We start from the raw sequence: 27,385 nt of genomic DNA, 5'->3' as shown, positions 1-27,385 counted from the left end.
AAAAAAAAAAAAAAAAAAAAAAAAAGGAGCTGACCTATATTGCCTCCACCATTCTATTAACCTCTGTCTGTGAATGAACAAAATATGGCTACACAAAACAAGTTCAAAGAACTTGCTCCCCAGAAAATACTCAGAAGATGGGTTCCTATGTTATCAAACATTTAAGAAAAATTCATGCTATAATGTTCTAACACGGGTGCCAAGGGCTGACTGCAGATAGCCAAAACAAGGTAAGACCCATGTCACTGTGTGAGTAGAAATGCTTATGCCAGGTCTCCTTCTTAAAACTGGTCAGAGCTGGGCGTGGTGGCGCACGCCTTTAATTCCAGCAATTGGGAGGCAGAGGCAGGCGAATTTCTGAGTTTGAGGCCAGCCTGGTCTACAGGGAGTTCCAGGTCAGCCAGGGCTATACAGAGAAACCCTGTCTCGAAAAAAACAAAAAACAAACAAACAAACAAAAAAAAAAAAATTGGTCAGTTCATTATTACAGCACTAATTTGTGATCCTTAGCAGAAATCAGTTAGCTGTGTTTCTAAAAGCTTTAACCAAACATGACAGCATGTGTACCTGGCAGAAGGAGTCAGGTTGAGTATCCCATTGAGAACATAGCTGAACTCTGCGTGACCCTGGGCGACAAGTGCCACCAGTCCCTCACTGCAGGCGGTTCTCACAACCACATGGTCACTGCAGCACTTCTCCCACAGCAAGTTCAAGGCAGCCGTCTGAAAGCAAACCAGTGATTAAAAGACGCTTAAGGTGAGGAGAAACGTGCACGCAAGCACAACCACTCATCAATACGGAATCACTCACAGTGGGCTAGCTTCTGTACCAAGGAGGATGCTGCTGTCACTTTGTTCCTACGGGGAACTAAAATCTGGCTTCCAGGAAAGGGGATAGATTTGTTTGGATGTAGTGTCTCTCTCCCTGGTGACTGCTTGCACAATAAGGCTGGCGGTAGGCAGAAGTACAAACCAAATTCAAGCATCAGAACACAGTGAGGACTTGGCTCTATCACCTGCTGAGCTGCAAAATTTGACTGGACCCCAACAGAATCCATTGGTCTATCAGTTCACCAAGCTGAACTCCAAATACTGTCTGTGCCTGAAGCTTCTATGGCAATGACATTTTCAAAGGGTTCCTGCTCTTCTACTACCAACCTCTGTGACCTATATGCACCTACATGCACCTACTCAGCTCCATCCGCACTTATGCTGAAACCTCTCAACTCAAATGTGGGCCATGACAGTGGGAGCCATGCAGGACAGAGGACCGGCAACTGCCCATTGAAATGACTAGCAACATATCTGCGAAGAATTGTTTTGACAAGAAAAATGCCGTGACTTTTCCCTCACTCTAAGAATCTACATCCGTTAACAGTAACATACCAGATGGGAACACAAGACAACAGAAATTCTGATTTTGAAAACAGAACGGTTCAGCTTTTTAACTTTCTCAGAACTCATAGTCCCCTTGTGCTGGAAAGATCCACTAATAAGTAATAAATCCATATGTAAAGTTATTTTTGGTTAAATCTGTCTCCTTTTTTGTTTTTTAATTAAAAGAAATAGTCATGGTAACATAAGAATATACTCTCAGGAAGGATGAGGTAAGAATAAGAGTGCTTGGCTATATAGCAAATTCAAGATCAGCCTAAACTACAAGAAACAATGTTACTTAAAATAATAATAATAATAATAATAATAATAATAATAATAATAATAAGCTGGAAAGATGACTTGGTGTCTTAGAGCATGTACTGCTTGTTTCTCCAGAGGACTCAAGTTTGATTCCCAGAAAGCACCATTAGGTCACTATCACTAGCTTGACCAGAACACGAACATACTTACACAGAATTTAAAGTAATGACAAAATTAATGATGATAAACTCATAAAGAAGCTATGTTTTCCTTTTGATACAGTTTAATAGAGTGATACAGTTCAGGGCTGTGGAGGTGGCTCAGTGGGCAAGAAAACTTGTAGCATAAGCACGGCGGGCTGTAACCTCAGCATATCAGGAGACAGGCACACTAGGGCTGGCCAGCCTCTAATCCAACTGAAACCAAAGCTCCAGGCTCACTGAGAGATCCTGCCTCAAGGGAATACGGCTGAGAGTGACAGAACATAGGACAGGACACCTGACTTCCTCCTATAACCTTCACACTCACATGCAAGGTAGCCATACCAGCACACACACTTGTACAGACAACACACCTATTCCCCACACCACACACACACATACTACACTCACATTTGTGCATACAACACATATACACCACACACACATACATATGCGCACCACACATCATACACACCACACACACACACACAAACCACACCAACCACAGCACATACACACACTACATAACACATACTACACACACCAACCATATCACACATACCACACCACACACAAACATCATATACCACACATACCACATATATATCATACACATACACACACACTAAACCACACAACAACCACACACACACATATCACACCACACTGCATACCACATAATACACCACATATACCACATGCACATATATACCACACCCCACACATATATACCACACCACATTGCATACCACACCACACACCAAATACACATACACCAAATACAAACACACCACACCACACACACACATCACACCAGATCACACACACTGCACACATCCACCATACCACACACTATGCACATACACACCACATCATATTACACCATACACACACACACACATCATACACACCACACCACACAACATACACATACATACCACACATCACACTACACATAAACATACATAGCACATACCACACACAAACACCACCACCACTGCCACTGCCACACACTACCACGCCAAATTAAAAAGAAGAAAGAACTCTACAATTCAAGGGAAACTCAGGGTCTCCAGCTCCCACCGAAGTGAACAACACTGTGCTTCACTCCTCCGTAGCTGCTAAAAACCTCTGCAGTCCTAAGACCCTCTATTAACGAACAACAGAGTTAAAGTCAGTACTGTGGAAAGGAAATCTTTATATTGTTTCCCCTTTTATTTAGAAGAAAATTTCTTTTCCCAATAGCCCAGGGTCCTAAATGCTATCATTCCATTACCAAGCCAGAAAAATAAGATAAATGGATAAATAACCTCGCCTGAGATGATATTGTCCTGGTAGAGGTAGGCATTCATTTATTAGTGGGAGAGAAAACATTCAGTTAAAAGGATTTAGCATTCAATAAATCCCAGCAATGTAAGTAAAATCACTAGGTCTTCTCAGAGTACATAATGTGATTACAGGCAGGGTTGGGATTGGGCTTCTCAGGAAACCTGATATACATGACTATTACAAACACTAGATAAATGCCAGTTAGTGAAATAGACCACTACACTTAGTTCCACATATCAACAGGCATTGCAAAGATATATGAAGGGCTGGTGAGATGGCTCAGAGGTTAAGAGCACTGACTGAGGTCAAATCCCAGCAACCACATGGTGGCTCACAACCATCCGTAATGAGATCTGACGCCCTCTTCTGGTGTGTCTGAAGACAGCTACAGTATACTTACACATAACAATAAATAAATCTGAAGAAGAAGAAGGAGAAGAAGGAGAAGGAGGAGAAGGAGAAGGAGGAGAAGGAGAAGAAGAAGAAGAAGAAGAAGAAGAAGAAGAAGAAGAAGAAGAAGAAGAAGAAGAAGAAGAAGAAGAAGAAGAAGAAGAAGAAGAAGAAGAAATAATAATAATAATAATAATAATATGATATAGCATGGCCAATCCGAAGGAATGTGAGGTGCAACAATATGGCTCAGTCAACAAAGGTGCTTGCAAAGAATGATTTAGGATAAAAACACGGCACACCAAATGAAAAGGAAGGAAGAAGATAAGGAGGAGCAAGTGGGAGGTGGAAGAGATGGGGAGAAGGAAGGCACAGGCAGAGGGGGGAAGGAAAAGGAAGAGGAAAGAAGACAAGATCTGTAGGCAAAACTCCTCGCAGTTCAAGATCTGAACTGAACTACAAGTGAAACCAGGGGTGAGTGGCCCTGCAGGCAAGCACAAGCATTTACATAAAACAAGCAAGCAGATTATCTTAGCCTGCTCCCACTGCTGTGACAAGGAACCAGGTGAGAAAAGGGTCTATTTCAGCTTCAGGTCCATCATCAAGAGAAATGAGAGTACAAACTCAGGGCATGAACTGAAGCAGGCTCCATGAAGGAGCAGTGATTTCTGGTTTACTCTCCTAGCTTGCTCAGCCTACTTTCTGATACAACCCAGGTCCATCTGCCCGGGGTGGCTCCTCCCACAGTAAGCTGAGCCCTCCCACATCAGCTATTAAGCAAGATAATGTCCCACAGGGTTGCCCACAGGCAAATCTAATGATGCATTTTCTCAATTGAGGCTGCCTACTCTCAAGATGATCCTGGCTTGTATCTATTTGACAAAAAGCCAGCCAGGGGCAGGTGTACACACACACACAACAACAAAACAACAACAACAACAAGGTTAAACACAGACCTGGTTTGTGGATTGGTGTATCTTTTCTGAAACACCATGTTCTTTTAAGACAGCAGCAATAAGATGACCTACAGCCTAAAATAACAACAACAACAAAAAAAAATTAATGAAGATATCCACTTAGAAGTTCTTTCCAAAGAGTACACTGAAAAGGAATCAACATCATATTCATTTTCGTGTATAAGCAAACCAAGTTGTCAACTGGGAAGATGAAAGTCCCTTTGTTGTGTGCCATGTAGAAAGCACTGAACGAGGCACTCAACATGTGTAACCCAAATCCTCAGAACAACCTTCAAAGTAGGTCATTTATCCCAGTCCAGCAATAAGCAAACCATCTTTACAGATGCTAACATCATCAGCCTTCAGCTCAAATTCCTGTCACCTAATTTTAAAGATAATTTGGAATTACATAATCCATTAAAACATGAGACAAACAGTCTTTAAAACCTTCTTTGTATCTAAATCCAATCTGTCATGTTTCATGGTGTCCTTTGTGAAAATGAAGAAAAAAATCACCCTCATCTTTATGGATACAGCCTGGACAGACGTGAAAAATATCTCTTCCTTCCTCTACACTGTTCTCCCTCCCCTAGACCCTACTATTTTCATTTTTTTCTAATGATCATTTTCATGTGTGGAGGTGTGTGTGAGTGTGTGGAGGTGTGTGTGTGTTTGTGTGTGTGCTCTCGCACATGCAAATGTACACAGGTATGTGCCACTACCCACATGTGGAGGAGAGAAGACAACTTGGAGAAGTCACTTCTCTCTTTCCACCATATGGGTCCAAAGATTCAAACTTAGGTCATCCTCAGGCTTAATGCAAACTGTCTTTACACACTGAGCCATTTCATAGCCCTATCTTAATTTATTTATCCCTTTCTCATAGGTTTTGGGTCTTAAGTTTTCAGTCTCTCAAATCTCTTAAAAATTTCCCACATTCTGCTGTAGTCAAAGAGCCCCAAATGAAAATCAAGCTCTAAGAGAGTTGATTACACAAATACATAAATGTCACCTCCTCTGCCTCAGGCCTAACCAGCACTGCTGACTGACAGGAAATTGGCTGGCAACAATGGTAAGTAACTATTCTGTACGCAGCTAGGGAAATTTCCACTACTACAACTGTATATCCTGCACTTGGGACCACTTACAACAGTGCTGAAAACAGCTAGCAGTTTTGGGAAGTCTCTAGAAGAGCTCAAGGAACTACACCGCACCCACTCCCCTCCTGCATGTGTGCATGTGTTCAAATGTTCTGATGTTCAAATGATTTAAGACCTCTATACTTGAATTTTGAGAAATAAATCACTCACATAAAGGCAAACTGTAGTTCATTTTGCTGTCTCTTACCTCCTAGCAAAAGGATAGGAAAACTGAGGAGCCGTGAGAAGCCTGAGTTTGTATTTCACGAACTATACTGTATGTGTCACTGAATCTCGGGCCAGCCGCTGAAAGGATGCAACATAACTCATCAGCAAAAAATAAAAACGGCTGCCAATCAATCTGCGGTAAACAGTGCTGCCTGTGACTTGAATTATTTTGTGTGGGTTTTTTTTTTGTAATTTGAATTTTTGATTTTAGATTGATCATAGAACTCTTCTAGAGCCACTTGGAAAATAATGGACAAGCTCACAAGTGTACATGCAGTATCCACTGTAGCTCAGCTGCTGCTCGATGCCATCTAATCACCAAAATGCAAAAGAACTGAGTGCCAGTCAATAGGATGTGGTCCTGTCTCAAAGCAGTGGTGAAGAAAGAACAGTTGGTATGTGACTCAGAAGGACAGGGCACACTCAAAGAACCTAAGATCCTATTTGAAATGCAACAGAGACATATAAAAAGAAGCTACTGCCCTTATTTAGAAAAAGGACTAAAAAATAAACTTCATGTTATACATCTCCCCACTCACAAGATTCAATTTCTCTGATCTGCTGTTTCATTCATCTTTTAAAACATCAGAGATACTAGCCTAACTAGCCTACATGGTTCTGAGACACCTACACAGCTGACACATTATGCTACCTTGCTACTTCATTCCATAACCAAACTGAAATAGACACTAGACAATAACCAATACATATACACATTTTTTTCTTAATTTAACTATAATGCATGTCAGCATTTCCTTTTTATTATGTTAATGAAGGTTATGCAGGTACAGAAGAATGGAAACTGTGAATTGTAGCTTCCTCATCTTCTTCTTCCGGGGAAGGGCCTGTGTTGCACAGAGCAGGATATGACTTCAACTCAGTCAGGTAGAAGGGAATCTTGCATAAGGAGTGTTCTACTCCTCATGGAAGGGTTCCCCACTTCCCAGCTAAGTCAATTCCCACAGCAGGCATCTCCGCAGGCAACTGCTGAAGCATCCACAAGGCTTTCCAGATGAAGTCTTCAGGTGGCTTTCACTGGCTGTTTAGCTTTACTCATAGGAAGAGATATTAAGCTTTTATGGTACCAAGGTTTATTAGAATGTTTCTACTTAGCTAGCAGATAGAAACCACCACTGGTTTAACACTTGTCTTAATTATTGAAAAGCTCTGTAAATTAAATTATCCCGATTTCCCATCTCAGCAGGTACATATTACATTAATCCAGAATGCTTTAATTATTGAATATCATTATTCTGAAATCTAGTACTCTTAATAGCTGTAGAGAGGTAGAATATATCATTTTAAACATTAATCTTTCATACTCTGTGGAGATATATAAGAAACCATCTATCTCTGTTCCCAATTATTAAACATAGGCAAAAAGAATAGCCACATTAAAAAATCTACTAATCAAGATTATTTCTAGGGGGAAAACATATAAAAACAACTAGAAGCTGAAATTGAACAAGTTTAAATATTAGTTTCTCTAATTGAAATATACTTACTAGTCATAAAATGTTGCTGACTAAAATAAGCCATGAGTAGAAGAAAATATTTCATGCAAAAATATAAAGTTCAAGTTATGGTCCATTAAAAGTGTCCTTTTGTTATCATGAAACAAAAATAAATAAAAATTACCTGTGACTGGATAAGAGAATTCGGAAAATCAAACCTTTTCTTGATATCATCTGACATTTTTGCTTCTCTCACAGGCTTATACACAGTTTCTGTAATCAAAACAAGAGATTTATTAACCCTCTAATTGCCTTGGAGTTCAAACCAATTATTCCTCAAAGAGCATAAAAGTAATTTTAAAAGCCAACAATGGAAATAAAGCAGGAACCCCTGCAGACACTTCTTACCATAACCTTTTGTTAACCACTTCAATGCTCAGAAAATGTCATAGATAAACAAACTAAAAATGCCCAACAACTCTGTGTTTTCCCACACATTAATCCTGAAACAGATGAATTCATCTAACAGAACCATTAAAAAACAAATTATTTTAATCCCAAAGCTCAGCCACTACTTAAAATAAAAGTTAATCCTTTCATGAATTAAAACATACAAGAGAGGGCTAAAAAAGGGCTCAGTGGTTAAGAGCATATGCTTCCAGTGCAAAAAAACTGAGGTTCAACTCCCAGCACCCACAGGACAGCTCACAACATCTGGGCACCTGCATGCATGCACAGGGTACACATACACTCAGACATTCCTGCATACATATAAGATAAAATATAAATAAGTCTGTTTTTAAAAGTCTTTTTTAAGGGAGAGTCAAACTGTGGCAAGACTGTTTAAGCTTACACCTCCTTTTGATACCGGCTTTGATCTCAGCAAGAATTCAACTGCAGCTGAACTACAGGAAGTTCAGCTGTGCCCTCAAATCCTGCACATCCAAACAAACTACTTGTCTGTTAAAAGAACAAACGAGGAATCAGCACCAGTGTTTTTTGTTTACACCAAACTCTCAATCCTACTGCTCTCAAAAAGAGGAGGGGGACAGAGAAGAGGCCACAGAATAGGAGGATCACCTTAGGGGCCCACTTTACCCATGCAGAAGTCATCCCATCGAATCCTATTCCTGGAAATCCAGGATGCTTTAATCTCATCAGGTTCAAAACAGCACAATGTAAAAACTGTCCACACACAAGATTCTCTGTTTGGAATATGGTTTGAATATCTAACCCCAAGGATCCGTGCTTTGAAATTTACCCTCAAATGTGGGCTCTTCAGAGGATGAAAAGTCAGCTGAAATAAGAGGTTTGGAGGTGTGGCAGAAAAAAAGAAAAAAAGGAGGAGGAGGAAGACACAATTCAGAAATGACTCAAACACACTCCTTGATTCTTGTTTCTTGCCATATGATTCATGAGAGATTTCAGAACTCTGCCAGCAAAAAGCCCATCAAAACTACACAGTTAAATCCCTTAGTCTTAGATACTTCATTACAGTAAAGCATACTAGTTACTTCATGAAAAATAAACACACAAGAGAGAGAAAGAGAGAGAAAGAGAGAGGGGGGGTCCTATATTGAAGCTGCAGCATCTTTCACTACCTTCTTCACTTCTTCAAAGTTAAATTCCCTGAGAGTAATTTATGACTCTTTGATTCAATATCTATGTCCAACTTTACTCCCTTGAATCTGACAATTCACAGCTCGACACAATTTGCTCTAAGATTGCAAGTTTCTTGAATTTTCTTTTAATTCCACAACATATCATAACAGAATACCTAAAGTGAATCGTTAAGAAGCCAAGGAAAGGGAGATGTGGGGCTGAGACTGGGTTTGGTCTGGGAAGACATACAGTCACATCTTAGGATTCATTCACTTGTTTAGCACATATGTACATGCTACCATATCTAAGCAGTACCCAGGCTACAAAATAAATAAAACAGACCAGATGACTACTGTCATGGAACTTACCATCTTCACACACACACACACACACACACACACAAAATAATAATAATAATAATATTTTTTTCTCATAGAAAATGCAGGTTGGGCATAGCGGTGTGTTCCTTTAACCCCGGCACTTGGGAGTAGAGGTAGGCAGATCCCTGTGAGATCAACCTGGTCTACATCAGGAATTCCATGCCAGACAGCTGAAGGCAGAGGCAGGAGGATCTCTGGTAGTTAAAGGTCAGCCTGAGCTATATAATGAGTTCCAAGACAGCCATTTCCAAGGCTGCTAGAGCTACACAGTGAAATCCTGTCTCAAAGGAAAACTGACTCCAAAAAGTCATCCTCAGGCCTACACTCACACACACACACACACACACAAATTTTCATTTTTAATTTTTAAACATGGCAAGTGAATCTAAATCGGGAAAGGATTTAGCCAGAGAAATAAATAATGACATAAATTTATTAAAGAACTGAAGAGGACCAAAAGCAAGAAACATTGCTTAACCCAGAGTTTATGAGATACATGTATCTGATCATGCAATCGAGGAAGTAGCTGCTCCCAGGCAGTCTTTCCCAGACACACAGGAGAAACACTTCTCTACAGAGGGCACCCCTTTCCCCAGTACTTTCTGACACCCAGCCTCTCAGCCTGTTCTTGTTCCTCAATGGGAACTCATAGCTAGCATTAAGTCCAGATCTTCCAACAATTCCAAACTCGCCCCTATGAGTTCCAAAGGCAGAAGATCTCAGCTGTCAGAACAAGCCTGCTCTTCCTCTCAGAAGAGCTACTAGCCATGCAGTGCACCTTCCTCTGAGTTTTCCCTCCCCACCACTCTCTCAACTCGGTCACAGTGGTCACAGCCCCGCAGTACTATTCCCCTTTACCCTGGGAGACTCGCTCCTTCCCTCCGGGCTTCCCTCCAGTACCCGGTCAGTCTTGGGGCTCTCCAAGCTGGAGTGTGCTCCCTGTACCTCTGTCTGATTGGCTCTCCTCAGTTTCAACTACTACACCATTGCCTGTGGAGAACTCTTAAGGTTTTCAGCTGCCTCACAGATGAAGTGTAAAGGCTGATGCCTAGCTTCCGAGCTGTCTATCAACAGTTAGCCATTCACCTTCATTTTCTCAGTTGTGAAGGAGTTTTCCAAATAGTCCCAGGAGTTCACAATCTGCTAACTCCCAAGTGATTTGATTTGAAACAGTCACCCCGTGGACTATCCTCTCTATGCTCCCACTACTTAAGACTAAATTCCTTTCACAGCACATCTGGGAAGCCCTCCCCAACTGGCTACAACTAACACTAATTGCCTTTCTTCTTTATTGCCTTTGGTCTGACTCACACCATACCAGGTTCATTTACCAGAAATCATTTTCAATAAGGGGCCAGACATTAATTACTCAAATATGCCATTGTCAGACAAAAGCAACTGTAGACAATATTTAATAAACTAATTTTAAAAAAAGAAAAGAAAGAGAAGCTCTCAAAGGTTGGAGGAATGGCTCGGTCATTAGGAGGATGCATGCATACTGCTTTTACAAAGAACCTGAATTCAGTTCCCAGCATCCAAGCTGGGTGACTCAACACTGCCTGTCACTCCACCTCCAGGGCAGTGGACATCTTTTTCTGGTCTCTGCAGTACCCACACATCCTCACACAGAGACAGACACATACACACAATTGAAACTAAAATCAATCTTTAAAAGGAAAGAACTAGTTTGGCTACGTTGTAGTATCATCTTATTTTAAAAGGCAGGTGTTAAGTTTGCTAACTACCAGTATACATAACATGTTTCAATTAACTCACCAATTTTCTTGACAGACTGCTGAAATTACTCTCCAAATTTGGCTCTGTGCCAAGTGAATTATCTACCTCTTATTGTTTATAAAATGAAAATGAATTCTTTAGCAAAGAAAGCAAAGGTTTTTTACATCTATAAAGAAAATTTTCATATTTTGTTTTATATATGGACCGAAAAAGGAAGTAACGTGCAATAGTCTCAAAGACAGACAAAGGACATTTTACATTACTCTTTTTAATAAGAAGTAATATAAAAACAAACCTTGGGCAAAAGTATAGCTCAAAGTATTCATAATTCAGAAAGGGTTTCAGCTAATGGGCTCCAAGTGTAGTTTCCTGATTGTCTAATATTATTACTCAGCAAAAGACAGACTCGTGCCCTGAGAACCAGGGGGCAATCGACATAAGAACTGCCTTCTCGGATATCAGCACAATCACAACTGAAAAAGAAAACATGGGCTATGCACTCAGATGCAGGGGCAGAAGATGAGTTAGGCCATTGGGTCCAAGTCAAGCCATCCAAAAACAATGACTGTCATTAGCAAGTGGGTCACTGTAAATAGAATGGAGTCTTAGTCAAAATTACCAAAATACGGATGGCAAATACCTCAGCCTTGAAATTTTTCAGTGTGGTTCTATATAGAGAGTAAATGTATTTTTAAATTTATGGTAACTTTGTCTTTCCTAGAAAAATGGCCATTAGGCATTCTGAAAAGCACCATCCAAGTTGCACTATGGTTCAATATCAAACTTGATCAGCCATGCTAAGGCTACAAATTGCAAGCATCTTTCATTTGCTGAAGACTTCAAGGTTAACCACAACCACTTGGCTTTGCAAGACACAAAAGTGTATTCTCTTAGGGAATTTCAAAAGAAGAATGCATGTGGTTGCTCCAGCATTGTGGAGCATGTGTCCTTTATATTTAATATCCACTCCCTTTGGGCATTTGATACATTAAAGAAAATAGTTATATACTGCTTCCTATCATGACATTCTTACTAAAAGGAAGTCAGTCGCAATATAATCCATAAATCACATACTACAAAGAGTGTCTGATTTTAAAAGATTTATCTCCAATATGTCATGCTTTTTTTTTTTTGGACCATCTAAATCTAACTCAAAAGAGAATTTTTAATGACGTCTTTTAACTCTCCATGAATCAAAGGATTTTTTTAATATAAGCAATTATCATATTATCTGCTAAGGTATTCAGCCCCGTACATATATTTCCAGGAAAATAAATCAATCAGCTGCACTCTTGAATAAAAGAGAAGCACACCGATGAAACACTGAGCCTTCATTCAACCTTCCCTCTCATATTCTCCAGGATTGGAAAATACACACCATATATTATACAAAAACACTTCTGTCAAACTTCAAATAAAAGGTGCAATCTCAAGATAAATGAGAAAAGGCTATCAATTATATTCAAAAAGTGCTATGGAAACCCAGCAGAGGGAGTAGTTAATTATATTGGAAACTGGGAGAATGGAGGAGTTGTTGGGTCAGAGGCTCATAAAGACAGACATGACCAAGTATTCTTGACTACAAAACCCTAGGCAAGAAAAATTCAATCTTGGTAGAAATTGAGCTAAACAGACTACCTTATTAAAGCTATTTTCCACAAGCAATGTGGTCAACAGATTGATAAATTAACTTCATCACATTAACCAGACTTTGTTTCACAGACTGAACATCTAGGGCGTCTTTTCTAAATAACATTTTATCAGCTACTGCAAGTATCAGTTAGGATGCTTACTTAGTTTCTTCTAACACAAGTTTAGCTAGCAACACCTGCACCTGGGGGTATTAAACACATAAAAGATATTCCTTCCTCACCTTTAGGAAGTTGTTCCAGCATCCTGATGGAGGCCTGAAATTGAACACAATACCAAATCCTATATGCAAGCACTGTGATCCTGTGATTCCATCTGCTGACTGAGAGCTATTGTAGGGATAAAGGGCAGGTAGAATATACAGTGTGAACCCACTGGAGGATTTATGTGCCACGCAGGACAGCCTAGGCTGGCTGATTTCAGCATGCTGTGCAGCATGGGGTACAGTTTTAAACTTAAATTTATTTCTGCGGTTTTCTATTTTTCGGACCACAGCTAACCCAGCGCTGAAAGCACAGCAAGTGAAACCACAGATTCTAAGAGGGAATTCTAGGAGGGAACTGCTGGGTTGGGGTAGTTTCTCTTTCACTGTGTTTGTTTGGATGAAGAGCTAGTGAACACTATCAATACATTTTAACTGACCTTGTGTGTTTGGTGGTAGAGCACCCGCCTAATGTGCATCTATCTGGCCCTCAGTTCCAACCCCATTGCTAAAATAAAATCAAGACTCTCCCCAGGTGACTGGCTGCCCTTTGAGACTGGAGTGGAGTGGCTGGGAAATCCGTACTTCTCAAAGACCTGCCCTGCTCACCAGTATTTTTATCTTCCTGAGACTTCTGCCTAGACCCAAGTATTTCCTTTTTTTTTTTTTTTTTTAATTAGATATTTTCTGTATTTACATTTCAAATGCTATCCCGAAAGTTCCCTACACCCTCCCCCCACCCCCGCTCCCCTACTCACTCACTCCCACTTCTTGGCCCTGGCATTCCCCTGTGCTGGGTCATATAAAGTTTGCAAGACCAAGGGGCCTCTCTTCCCAATGATGGCCGATTAGGCCGGCCATCTTCTGCTACATATGCAGCTAGTCGAGCTCAGGGGGTACTGGTTAGTTCATATTGTTGTTGCACCTACAGGGTTGCAGCCCCCTACAACTCCTTGGGTACTTTCTCTAGTTCCTCCACTGGGTATTTCTATTCATCCTACCTAAGGGCTGGCAGCAGGCCTTGCTCCAGTCCCAATCCTAAATTCTGATATCTATTAGAAGCTTGGGCTTAGCCTTAGCTCTTCTTTCAAAGCTTTAAACTCTAACTGCCATGTACCTTTCCAAGTAAACAGGACAAGACATTTAAAAACCTAAGTATGATTCCTACAGGGAGCTCATGGAGACGTCAATGGAATGTTCCTACCTTTAAGAAAAAGCTCAACAAAACAATAACTTTCAGTCAGTGTGCCTCTTAAAGAGAATCTAAAAGTATGTGCGCTAACAAAAGTAAAAAACACATACTTGGAGACCAGGTCTATATTTGGAGACAAGGTCTTTTATATCACAGACTCGCCTTGAACTTACTATGAAGGCAAGGATGACCTTGACCTTCTGATCTCCCAAGTGCACCATCATAACCAGTTGTACGTGGTATCAGAGATCAAACCTGAGGTTTCATGAATGCTACTAAGTTTTATCTCCAGCCCTAGAAAATACTTTGTTAGGAATTTCAAACTCAAGGTAAAGCAGAGGACCAACTAGTGTCACAGAGCCCTTTGCTCAATTCAGTAATTAGAAAAGACAGGAACTATGTTTGCTATGTGGGAAAACAAAACAAAAACCGGAAAAAAAAAAAAACACCAGCCATTTCACCCCTATCCTTTTGTACAGTCCAACTGTAATCTGACTAGTTTCATTATTCCCTAGTGTGAGTCTGGTAGGTTAGAGTCTGAGTGATGGGCCACTTCCCACTGGAGCCTGCTTGTTCTACACAACCCCACGAAAGCTTTGAGAACAATCTGGGTCAAGTTATACACATGAGGGCAATAACCTGGGATACTGTTGTAAGAACAGCATTGAAGAAGTGGGCATGTGGTGCACTCCTATAACCCAGTTCTTGGGAAGAGGCTAGAAAATGAAGGGTTCAAGGCCAGCCTCCACTACATAGTGAGTTTGAAGCCAACCTAAGCTAAATCCTATCAAAGAAAGGAAGGGATGTAGTAAGTCCCAGCCACTCCAAAAGCTAAAGCAGGAGGACTGAGTTCAGTGCTGCCACCTCGGGAATAAGATAAAACCCTGCTACCCTACTGCCTCTACCACCACCACTCCCTCCCAGAAAAGGTTAAAATAAACTGCCAAAGAGAAACCCACCATGGCAAAGTTCAAGTGAGAAGAGACATGTTATGAACTTCTAATGAGCATTCATTCCAGTGAACCATCAGTGGTTCTTAAATAACGTTACTTTTGCTTCAAGGACTGAGTAGACCAATGATATGAGTTGACTGATGACTCCTTGGTTGCAACGGGCCCTAAGTGTATCAAACTGCAATCAACGCTATCTTTACAGTTTAGTTCCTTCTAAGTTATCCCCACAGATTTTCAAATGAAAATCTAAAATAAGATCAAAGTCGGGAAATTGGAACTCTTTGCCACCCGGGAGAACCAATCAACTGAAATAAGAAACAAAACCAACTGAATGATGCCCGACCTGTTACAGTACTCTTTCCAGACTTGAATTTTAAAGTACCATATGTGCATACTTACATGCTTAATGTTTAAGAGGATACAAGTGAAAAGTGTTTGTTTCTTAAAGATCTAGGGTCTTTTTTATCCAAGGAATAAAAGTTTTATAGTAGCCAATCTAAGTCCTCAAAAATAGCCTTTTTCTCCCAAATGGTAAATGGTTTACTTTAACAAAGAATGATTATTACTCAGTATAAAACATTTTTAAACAATTTTATGCTCACACAAAAAAATCATTACAACTTGGGAGGCTAAGGCAGGAGGCTTCTGAGTTCAACGCCAGCCTGAGTTACACAGTGAGGTCCAATCTCAAAACTAACATAGTAATAATAGGAAGCTAGGGAGACATCTCAGCAGTTAAGAACACTTGTTTTGGGAGGGGAGCCCTTTGGTCCTGTGGAGGTTTGATGACCCAGAATAGGGGAATGCTAGGGTGCAGAGGCGGAGATGGGGGTGGGAGGAGCACCCTCATAGAGGCAGGGGGTTGGGGAAGGGGATAGGGGTACTGTGGAAGGGAAACTGGGAAGGGGGATAACATTTGAAAAGTAAATAAATAAAATAACCAATTAAAAAAAAATTGTTGCTCTTACAGAAGACTAGAGTTCACTTCACAGAATCACATCGGGCTCACAACCACCTGTAATCCAGCTCCAAGGAGTCTGATACTCTCTGCTGGCCTATGCAAGCACCTACACACACCTGCACAGACAGACAGACAGACAGACAGACAGACACACACACACACACACACACACACACACACACACGCACACGACATTTACAAGTAGTCATTCAACTATCAGTGCACTTTACATGGATTATTTCCTACTAAGACCTGAGGTAAATAAATAATTCATTACAGAGGCTGATAAGATGGCTCAGCAGTGAAGAGTGCATACTGCTCTTGCAGAGGACACAAGTTTGATTCCCGGTATCCACATCCTACATCTTGCAACCTCACAGAATTCCAGGCCAGGGTGGATACCTAAACTCACGTGGGCATACACACACAGCGACACTGACACTGTACTTACTTAAAAATAAGCAAATCCAAAAATAAAAGAAACTGAAGAATCAAAAAGACAGTAAGCTTCCTGAGAGAGTGTAATACATGTAATAAGAGGCAAGTCCAGTCCAACTAGCCTGGATCCAATGTGCACATTAAAATATGCCTAGAAACAACATTTGGGTGAAGCTTGGGGGGAGGCATGGTCACTTGCATTTTCTAATTTTTTTCCACACACACACACACACACACACACACACACAAGTGTTTTGTTTTGTTTTTTTAATGGGGGGGTGTTTGTTTACTGAGAGAGAGTTTCTCTGTTTCCAAGTCTAGCCTGGAAATTCTGAACTCAAGAGATACTCCTGTCTCAGCATCCGGAGTAGAAACCATCGGCCTGTACCAGTGCATCCAGAGTCCCTTTTCTTACTTTAACCAAGTTACAAAGACAAAAATCTTCATTCCGATCTTAACATATTCTTTAGAAATAAGGAATACAGCTGAGCAGAGTGAAGCACAGTTTTAATCTGACCATTCAGGAGGCAAAGAAAGGCAGATCTCTGGGAGTTCAAGGCCAGTCTGGTCTACACAGTGAGTTCTAAGACTGAAAAAGCTACACAGTGAGACCTTTTTTTTTTTTTTTTTTTTTTTTTTTTTGAAAGGGGGTGGGGAATGAATACGGACATGGTGGTACACACCTGTAACCCCTCAGTTACACTTAGTCAGCACTTAGGAGGCAGAGGTGGGAGGAGCAGGAGCTCAAGGGTTTCCTCAGCTCCACTGTGAGTTCTCAGGCAGCATGGGTTATAGTCTCAAAAACAAGCAAACAAAAAAGTCAAACCTGATGTCACACCCAGGTAATTGCAGCACTCAGAAGGCAGAGGCAGATGAATCTCTCTGAGGTCGAGGGTGGCCTGGATCACTTAGTGAGTTCCCAGCTAGACAGATAGACAACACAACACATTGAGACCCTGTCTCAGAGAAGAGAGATGGGTGAATAAGAAGAAATGAATGAGAAAGAATAATGTTCTGATACCTAAATCACTTCAAGTATTGAAATCCACCATTAAAGGACTCATAAAGTGTGAGCATCAAAAACAGAGAAAAATTAATGATGGAAGATTTTACTCGCTGTTTCTACCTATACTTACACACAAGAAATATCGAAAATGGGCCAGTCTAATTTTACCAAATGGATTTAATTGACTTTAAGGCCATTTTAAAACTTACTCATTTTCAAAGAGAAAGACAACTGGCATAATTTTTCAGTTTCTTGGTTCTTACACATCAAAATAAGGCTTTACTCTTGGAAAGAATCCTGTAGACCAATTACAAGCTTAATGGCAATATTTCTTGATTGCTACAAAGTGACCAATCAACCTCATTTGTTATTTCTCATAAAATTAAATTACTAAATTCATGCAGAATAGAAAAGCTATAGCTTAGTGGTTTTAACTGGCATCCTTAGCTGACTAAAAGCAGACCAAATCAAAAGCAGAATTGTATAGTAAATTTATCTATTGTTAATATGATCAATGTATCCCAAAACGGACCCAGAGAATATCCCACAAGTGCAGCACAAAGTAACAATAATCACGAAGGTCAGAAATCAGAACTGTCCTGCAAGGCTGAAAAAATGGCTTAGGGTAGGAACACCTGTTTGTCCCAGCACCTACATCAGGCAGCTCACAACCACCTCTAACTCCAGCTCAAAACTGTTCAGTAGCTTCCCACTGCACTTTAAAACTCAACTCCTTACCACAACCCAAAGGCCTAATGTGATCCAGTCTCCTCAGAGTACTTCAGCTTTACTGAGCTTCAGCTCGCTCCTTCAACCTCTCACACACTTTCCCATCCGAGTCTAAACCTCTTATTCCCAAGCATTCTTGCCCATGTTGTTCAATCAGCTGATTCATCTTCTCCCTTCCATCTCCCTGCCCCGCTATAGCACCCCAACCTCAAGAAAGTCCCTGCTGTAATTTTGATGAGTTTAAGTTAACTATGGTTTGAATGGGAATCTTAGGCTCTTTTTAACTATGGGACTTAGTTAATGTGTGTGTGTGTGTGTGTGTGTGTGTGTGTGTGTGTGAGAGAGAGAGAGAGAGAGAGAGAGAGAGAGAGAGAGAGAGAGAGAGAGATTTGTTTGTTTATTGGGTTTGTTTGGGATTTTATGTTTTTCTTGAGCCAAATTCTCACAATGTAGCCTTGGCTGGCGTGGAACTCAGCATGTAGACCGCTTGACCAATGCAGGAGACCCACCTGTCTCTGCTACCCCTGTACTGAGGTTAAAGGCGCGCACCACCACGCCCAACCCATTTTCTTTCATAAGAGCATTCTCATTGAAATAGGTGAGAGCATCTATTCACCTACGTGCTGACTCAGACACTACCACAGTGAGATACAGAGCTTCACTTCCACTAATGAATGCTGGCTGACAGATAATCACACCATGTGACAGTTCAAAGCACAGCTCAATTGAACAGGAAAAGTGCACAGATTTGGGTACATAAACCCAGGGTTTGGAATAACAGTGGAATGTTCAGAAACAAACAAATGTCCAAAAGCACAATGATGTAGTAGAAGCTACTGCATGCTCTTTCTCAGTTCCTGCAGCTACCTCGGGGCTTAACCTACAACTTGACATTGTATTCCAAGCAAAAAAGAATATGTATCCATGGTGTAGAGGAGACAAACTAGAGAGGCAGGCTCAGTCTCTAACATCCCTTCCAGCTTCCCAAGACATGGAGGCCTTGAATTGTGAAGGGGCCATTTCCCTCTGGGTAGCAGCTGCATGTGCTGAGCCCCTGGACACCAATTAGAAAGTGGATCAAGCAGGCAGAGTTCCCCCCAAAGCTACTGAATAATTATCCTGTGCTTCTGAGTCTCTGGAGTTTCTGTGTCTTATTCATCACTGCAGAGCTAGTCAGAGCAGCAGCTAATAAATGTCTATTGAATACCATGTTGAATACAGTATCTAACATAAAATAAGGTCAAAAATGTCAGAATCAGGAACAGCTTATTATAACACAAAGTGAAAAATAAGAGCACAAAATGAAAGCACAAAGTGAAAAATATGAGAATTTACATCTTTTAATAGTTACTTTTTCTCTTGTGTGTATATGAATAAATGTGTACATAGGTGTGTAAGGAGGCCAAAAAAAAAAAAAAAAAAAAGGCATCAGGTGTCCTCCTCCATCACTCTCCACCTGTTTCTCTGAGGCAGGTTCTCCTTGAACCCAGGGCTCAAGTCTTAGCTTAGTCTAGAAACTGGTAAAGCCCAGCTACCCTGCTCAGCGTTGAGACTATAGATGTTTATGTAGAATGCTCATGACAGTGGAGCAAGCACGCTTAGCCACGGAACCCCCTCCCCAGTTCTGACACTTTACCCCTTTCTCACTAATTAAGACTCAAAATCAAATTGATAGGAAAGAGAGTAAAACAATACATTTTCGAATTATTTCCACATTATGTAGTATGCTTAACTCAGCTGCCAACACATTTAAGGTTGGGAAATAATTAGTTTATTTACATCTTACTTGAAGCTTTCCTTTTAATTAAGCAAGTAACTTTTGTATAGGTTGTACAGGGTGAACGAACTTTAGTCAAATCCAATGAGCAAATGAGCCAAATTCTGAGATTTTATTAAATACATTGTTTTTCATTTGAGTGAACGCTTCAAAAATTCAAAACACATGCAAAAGCTTGCAAGCTTCCTTCACTGTTCTCAGCTGAACCTGATCAAGATGGGAAATGAGTGTGTTACGTGAATGCATCATAAGTTTTCCATGAATGCTGCAGTTGACAGCTATCGTTTGTCACAGCCAAGCTCTTAATCTGCCACATCCCAGAGCAGTGCTCGATGTATTTCCCACTGGGGTAAAAGGTATTTTAAACATATAATTACCCAAAGCAGTAACACTTACTAATCTTTTCTAAAACAGCTAGCATTTTTCCTGGTTAGATTTGTTGGTAGGATTCTTGATAACCTGATAACTGACTAACCTCTGTACCATCCTGGGCAGGAAATCCTAAGTAAACAGCTCTGCATTAACAGAGATAACCAGCAGCAGCAAGAATTAGAAGATGGTCCTGATAAGAAATGCTCAAATCCAACTTTAAAACACAGGCTGTTGAATGCCTTTGGGTGAATTTAGGTTCGCTCGTGGTTTAGGGTTTTGCTTGGTGTTTTATGTTTGCCTATCGGTCTGGCACTGGGGTAAACCTGGAGTCTCCAGCATGCTAAGCATGTGTACTGGGGTGAAACTAGGGTCTCCAGCATGCTAAGCATGTGTACAGGAGTGAACCTAGGGTCTCCAGCATGCTAAGTATGTGTTCCACAACTCACATCACCAACCCTCACATTCCTAAGAGTGGGCCTGCTCTATAAAATGGTCCTGTGTAGCTTCCAGAGGGGTGCACCTGTGCAGTAAGGGATGAAAAGACCACCACCACCACCACCACCACCACCACCACCACCACCATCACCACCACCCGGCCTTTCCCCTAGCCAGCCAGATTAGCTGAACTAGGCTTGGTGATCAATGGAGTGACAGAGGTCAGATAGCCTGACCTCATATCTTCAGAGTCTTCTGATTTGGGAAAAGTGGAAATGTTATTGTTAGTTTCTTGAGGCAATCTCACCATTTAACCCTGGCTGGCTTGGAAGTAGACAGGCTGGTCTTTAAGGCTGGCCTGCCTCTGCCTCCCAAATGATGGGATTAAAGGTTGTGCCACAAGCCCAGTTCTCAAAATCTTAAACAGAAGTTGTAAAATAATTCTTACCTTCTTAAAAGAACTTAACTTCACAAATGTTTAAGTCAAAACACACTATTTTAACATACACAGACTTAAAGGAACTTTTTAACGTGCTAGAAGTAAAAGATTCATGTACCCGACCCCCAGAGCCCTCTTTGTTACTTAACTCTGTGGATTGTAGCTTGGTTATCATTACTTAATAGCTAACATCCATTTATTTATAAGTGAGTACATATCATGTTTATCTTTATGGGTCTGGAATGCCTCACTCAGGATTTCTTTCTAGTTCCATCCATTTGCCTGTAAATTTTATGATGTTATTTTTTAACAGCTGAGTAATACTTCATTGTGTAAATGTTCCACATTTTCTTCATAAACTCTTCAGTTGAGGGATATCTGGGTTGTTTCCAGTTTATGGTTATTATGAATAACAGAGTTTGCAGATAGAGTGGGGGTGGATAGGGATGACAACAGGAGGGGTCAGTTGTGGGAGGGATGGAGGGAGAGAGCACAGGCGAGACAACTAGAATTGGAAGGAATTGAGGGGTGATGTAGAAACCTAGTAGAAACTTCCTGGAACCCATGACGGTGACCCTAGTGAGGACTCCTAGTAATGGAGAAGAGTGACCCTAGGGAGGACTCCTAGTAGTAAAGGATAAAGAGCCTGGACTGGCCACCTTCTGTAACCAGGCAAGGTTTCCAGCAGAGGGACTGGGACACCAATCCAGCCACAAAACCTTCAACCTACAACCTGTCCTGCCTGTAAGAATGTACAGGGTGGGGCAATAGTGGCTCAGAGCTTGTGAGAGTGACCAACCAATGACTGGTCTAACTTGAGGCACATGTCCAACAGACACTGCCTAGATGGCCAACTGGAAGCTGGATAGCCCAGAGACTTAGGGTAGAACCAAATACAACTGGAGAAAAAAAAATCACCATCGGAGACGCTTCCTTTGGCAACTAATGATGGAGCTCAGGGAACCCCAAGGAAGTGGGGAGGGGGTGTATAGGAATCAGTGGATAGAAGACACCTGGAGAACAAAGCCCACAGAACCAGCTAAACTGGACTCCCAGGGGCCCACAGAGACTGAAGCTGCAGTCACAGAGCCTACATGGGTCTAGAGCCTCTGCACATGCATTGCGGTTGTTTAGGTTGGGGTTCTGTGGGACTCCTAACAGTGGGAGTATCTTTGACACATTTGCCTGTTTGGAGGGCCCTACTTTCCTCCTGCTGGATTGCCTTGTCCAACTTTCATATAAAGGTTTGCCCCTCGTCTTATTGCATCTTGTTATACTGTGTTCAGTTGACATCCCTGGGAGGCCTGCTCTTTTCTGAAGGGAAATAAAGGAGCAGTGGATCGGGGGTCGGGGGGGAGAGGACTGGGTGGGCACTGGGAACACTGGTGGAAGGGAGGTTGTAGTTGGGATGTACTGTATGAGAGAAGAATAAATAAGAAATTTTTAAAAATAAAAAAGTGAAATAAAAGACTAACTAGATGAGCACTCAATGAAAGTCCAGAATAGGCCAAAACCTAAACCACTCCATGACAGTAAGCATTCTCCTAGCTGCTCCAAAGAGCTCAGTTTGGTGTCCTGCATTAATCTGTTGTATTCATGGAGCAGCAAATTCTTGAGTTCTAGTCACCTTCATTTCAAGTGAAGCAAGAATACTAAAAGCCCAAGAACTGTTGAGGTTTTGTATTTTACTGTCTATTGTAACGCTCAGTGTGGCCCCCAAGACCTGGACTCTCCAAGTAGCCCATGGCCCTGTCCCCAAATTATTTCTGATTGATAAAGATGCTAACAGTCAATACACCAATAGCTGGGCAAGGTGGAGTTTATGTTCCTGGGCTTGGAGAAGAGGAAGACCATGAGGAAGAAAAAGAGAGTGCAGTGACCATGGGTTAAGAGTCAAGAGAGCTTGGCCCCAAGGGCTGCCCAATTGGAGCTAAGAGAAGCCCAGATAAAGCATAGTAAGTAATAACGCAGGCCTAAGGCTAGGAAAGTAGATTCTAACAGCATGGAAGGCAGACAGCTGCCCAGCTCTTGTGCTGTTTAAGGCATATTGTAAATATAAAGGCTGAGTGTGGTTTTTATCCGGGAACAAAATGAACAAGACCAGGTAGAAGCTCCTGGCCAGGAATTTAAATAATTTCTACAACAAATAGCAAGCAAGTTTAGTACAAAAGCATTTGCTAATTAGGGGCCGGAGACCTCCAGGACACACATGGTAGAAGAAGAGAAACAACCCCTACAGCTGTCCTCAGGCATGCATGTTCTCCACATGCACAGTAACACCACAAGCATACCTTCCCCCAAACCTTGCCACCCCCAGGAAATAAATATGTGTACATTTATGGGGAGGGGGGTTGGTTTTTGAGATAGGTCTATATAGTCTTTCAGGGGTTTTTGTTTTGTTTTTGACACAAGGGTCTACGTACCCTTGGCTGGCCTGGAACTCAGAGATCCACCTATGTTTCCCGAGTGCTGGAATTAAAGGTATGTGCTATCACAACTGGCTGAATAAATGTAATTTTTAAAAGGAAAGGAAAACAAAAACAAAGACAAAAAAGAAAAAGAAAAAGGAAAGAAGGCTTGCAAGGCTGGGAGATGACTCGGTGAGTAAAACACTTGACATCCAAACCTGATAGCCTAAGTTTGAATCCCCAAAACCCAAGGAAAAGCTAGATGCAAAGGGCCAGAGAGACAGCTCAGCGCTTCAGAGATGAGTTTGTCCATGCTGGGCAGCTCACAACTACCTGTAAGTCCAGCTCCAAGGGACCTGACTCCGTCTTCTGGACGCCTCTAGCACCGGCGCTCATGTGTACATACCCCAAACACACACACACACACACACACACACACACACACACACACACACACTTTTTAAATAATAGAATTAAATGTTTTAGAAAGAAAGAAAGGAAAGAAGGAATGGAACAGAAAGGCAAGGCAAGGCAGGGCAATGCTGGACACAATAGTTCAAGCATCTAAATCCCAGAGCATCACCACGCAAAACTGAGACCAGGAGAGGACACTCCTCAACACGCAGACCAACTAGCCTGGGATCCCCAGCAGCCAACAGGGAGAGAGACCCTCTCTCCAACAAGGTGGAAGAGGACTGACACCCAAGGTTGTTCCTTGACACACATACAAATCAGATATACATACATGTGAAAGAAATGCTTACAACAGACTCAAAAAAGAGAGAAAATAAATTTGCAAAGAACATAAACAGGTTATTTCTGAATAAGAGGATGATGGGGGATTACATTCTATTACATTTGTCATTATATTTGCTATGTTAACGTTTTCTTACAATAGGCATAAATTATTTTCTTTAATTAAAATGGGGTTATTAATTATATTCAAATAAAAGCTTAAGATAAATTATTTTACTCACAATAAAAATAAGTGATCTTATTTACTCACTGGAAGCCATGGTCTTCTATCATCTACCTAACAGGCAGTTTCATCATAGCACCAAGGCTAAAAAAAAGTCTCATTTGATCCAATTATGCCACTTATTAAGTACTATTTAATGGGAAAGTCACACCTTTGAGTTATTAGAAGCTGTAACAGTCCTGCAGAATTCCAAACAAGTAATCTAATGGAATTACATTTGGTTCTAAACTGTTTGTCAGGAGATTAATCATCTGCCTCTGAGAAAAAACTAAGTGTTTCTTCAGTGTGTTCAACATCCTCTATTCGTTTTAATCAGCAGAGGGTACAAAGCTGGCAAACTTCAGCAAAAGATGGCATTTGTATTAATTTTCCAATACATATACAACATAATATCTATAAAGCCAAAGTCGTCCCCCCGCCCCCCGCATTGGTAGGTAAGAATTAGGAAAGTCTTCACATATTTTAGCATCTGTCAAAGAATAAAGGTCTTTAGTGGAGAGGTAGCTCAGTGGTTAGAGTGTATACCACTCTCTACAGGACTCGAGTTCAGTTCCCAGCATCCATATCAGGCAGCTCACAACCATGTGCAATTCCAGCTTAAGAGGACCTAACTCCTACAGCCTCAGTGGGCACCCACATATCCATGCATAAACTTGTGCGCGCGCGCACACACACACACACACACAAATAAAAATCTTTTTAAAGAAAAGGAAAGTCCTTCTAATATGGTAAGAGTCGGACAGACACTTGAAAGAAGTAATGAGCTTCTCTAAGAGAAGAAAGAGAGGGCAATGGCCTGGAAGCAGGAGGATGGTTAGCAAATGCAGCAAGCTCTAAGACACCAGTGTTGTTTGAGTAAGATGAGGTGGATGGGAAGTGAAAGTAAAGAAAGAAGAACCCAGATCACATTAGGGCTTACGAGGATTCTTCGGGGAAACTTGTACACATCTGCAACCATATCACACGACTGCAGTGTTTTGGACAGAGACAACATGTTTAGCAGATATTTTTTTTAAAGATTATCATTGCTTCTATGGTTTATAAGCCATTAAAAAAAAAAAACAAGACAGAAATGAGACCTCTGTTATGAGGGCACTGCAATAACACTAAGGAGATGGGATAATCACTTATTTGGAAGAGTAGCTGCCTACAATGCATGAAGCCCAGAGTTCAAGCCCTAGCAATTTATAAAAACTAGAAATGGTGGTTCATTTTACCTGGCAGAGGTAAAGGATTACAAGTTCAAGACCAGCATTAGCTTCACACCAAGCTGCGTGCATAAACACACACACAAGCACATGCACCTAGAAAAAGAAGAAAACGGGCAAATGTATGATGGGGCATGGTAGGTATATCCTAAAGCTAGCACAAAATTGACAAAATAATTTGGTGAAACTAAATATATTTACTGTACTCCTTATTCATGCTGCATTTGAAATTGTCCACAGTAAGATGTTTTAAAGAAAAAAAAAATGGGCCTGGCATGGTGGTACACAATCCTCCATTGCTTGTGGGAGTGCAAACTTGTACAGCCACTATGGAAGTCAATATGGTAGTTCTTCACAAAAGTGGGAATCAATATTCCTCAAGACCAGGCTATACCATTAGTGGGCATATACCCAAAGGACACTCCATTTTACCACAAGGGCATTTGCAGTTTTACTCATAATAGTCAATAACTGGAAACAATGTAGATGTCCCTCAGCCAAAGAATCAATTAAAAAAAAGTGGTACATTTACACAATAGAGTACTACTACTCAGCTGTTTAAAAAGTAACAAAACAAATTAGGAGATTTGCAGGCAAATGGATCTATCTAGAAAAGAAAAATGCATTCTGAGTGAGGTAACCCAGACCCAGAAAGACAAATATGATATGTATTCATTTATATATGTATATTAGCTGTTAAGTAAATGATAATTGGGCTAAAATCCACAGACCCAGAGAAGTTAGATAAAGAGGAGGACTCCAGAGGGATGTACAGATCTCCCTAGAAAGGAGAAATAGAATAGATTTTGCAGGTTGACTGGGAGGGCTAGTGGAGACAGGAGAGGGAGGGAACAGACAGGGGTAAGGGATAGAGGACAGACAGGGGTAAGGGATAGAGGAAGAATACTGGGAGAGACCACTGAATTTGAGGAGGATTTGGGAAGTGATGTAGAAACCTAGTTCAGTGGAAACTTCCTGGCACCTATAAGGGTGATCCTAGTGAAGACTCCTAGAATAGAAGATACAGAGTTTGAACTGGTCATCTCTGTAGGCTTCCAGGCTTCCAGTAGTGAGACTGGGTTGCATTCAGTGGAGTTGTTGACTGAGGGAGTCCTATGGAGATCCCTAAACAAACAATCAAGGTTGGTTACTAAGACAACACTGACAGCAGGGGATCCATTGCCAAGGACAGCATCCACATAGCTCACAGAATCAAAAGGTCAAACTGGGCCTGCATGGAGCTTTGAACACTAGGTTCTAGTTTCTTTGGAGCTTCAAGGTGCTCGAGAGGCACAAAAAGAACCTGGACACCAACCCAGATACAAATCCTTTGATCTACAATCTGTCGAGGCCAAAAGATGTTCTGGGAAAATGGTGGCACAGAACTTGGGGAAATGGCTGACCAATGTCTGATTTAACTTGAGGTCTATTCCACAAGAGGGTGGCCCATACCTGACACTGCCTGGAAGACCAGGAAACAGAGTCTGGATATTCTAGAAGCCTAACGTAGAACCAAACACATCTGGAAAGAGAGAGAGAGAGAGAGAGAGAGAGAGAGAGAGAGAGAGAGAGAGAGAGAGAGAG

The 27,385-nt window shown here is 41.2% G+C and overlaps 1 protein-coding gene across 3 annotated transcripts in view; it reads right to left on the bottom strand.

Annotated features, from left to right (window-relative positions):
• The window catches only part of Focad (focadhesin), a 324,827-nt gene that overhangs the window by 259,152 nt on the left and 38,290 nt on the right, over positions 1 to 27,385 (bottom strand). For 2 of the 3 annotated variants that reach the window (XM_029539698.1, XM_021199728.2), the window contains exons 2-4: positions 7,518 to 7,606; positions 4,513 to 4,587; positions 568 to 722 (exon numbers count right to left, since the gene is read on the bottom strand). In XM_029539698.1, coding sequence (XP_029395558.1) covers positions 568 to 722; positions 4,513 to 4,587; positions 7,518 to 7,574 — 287 coding nt within the window. In that variant the 5' untranslated portion in view covers positions 7,575 to 7,606. The remainder of the gene's footprint in view (positions 1 to 567; positions 723 to 4,512; positions 4,588 to 7,517; positions 7,607 to 27,385) is intronic. The other variant, XM_029539699.1, reaches the window with a different exon arrangement.

Source organism: Mus pahari, chromosome 6, assembly GCF_900095145.1.
Source record: "Mus pahari chromosome 6, PAHARI_EIJ_v1.1, whole genome shotgun sequence".
In the NCBI taxonomy this organism is placed as follows: domain Eukaryota; kingdom Metazoa; phylum Chordata; class Mammalia; order Rodentia; family Muridae; genus Mus; species Mus pahari.
Note: the sequence above shows the minus strand (reverse complement) of the source record. Positions and strands in the feature narration are given on the sequence as shown.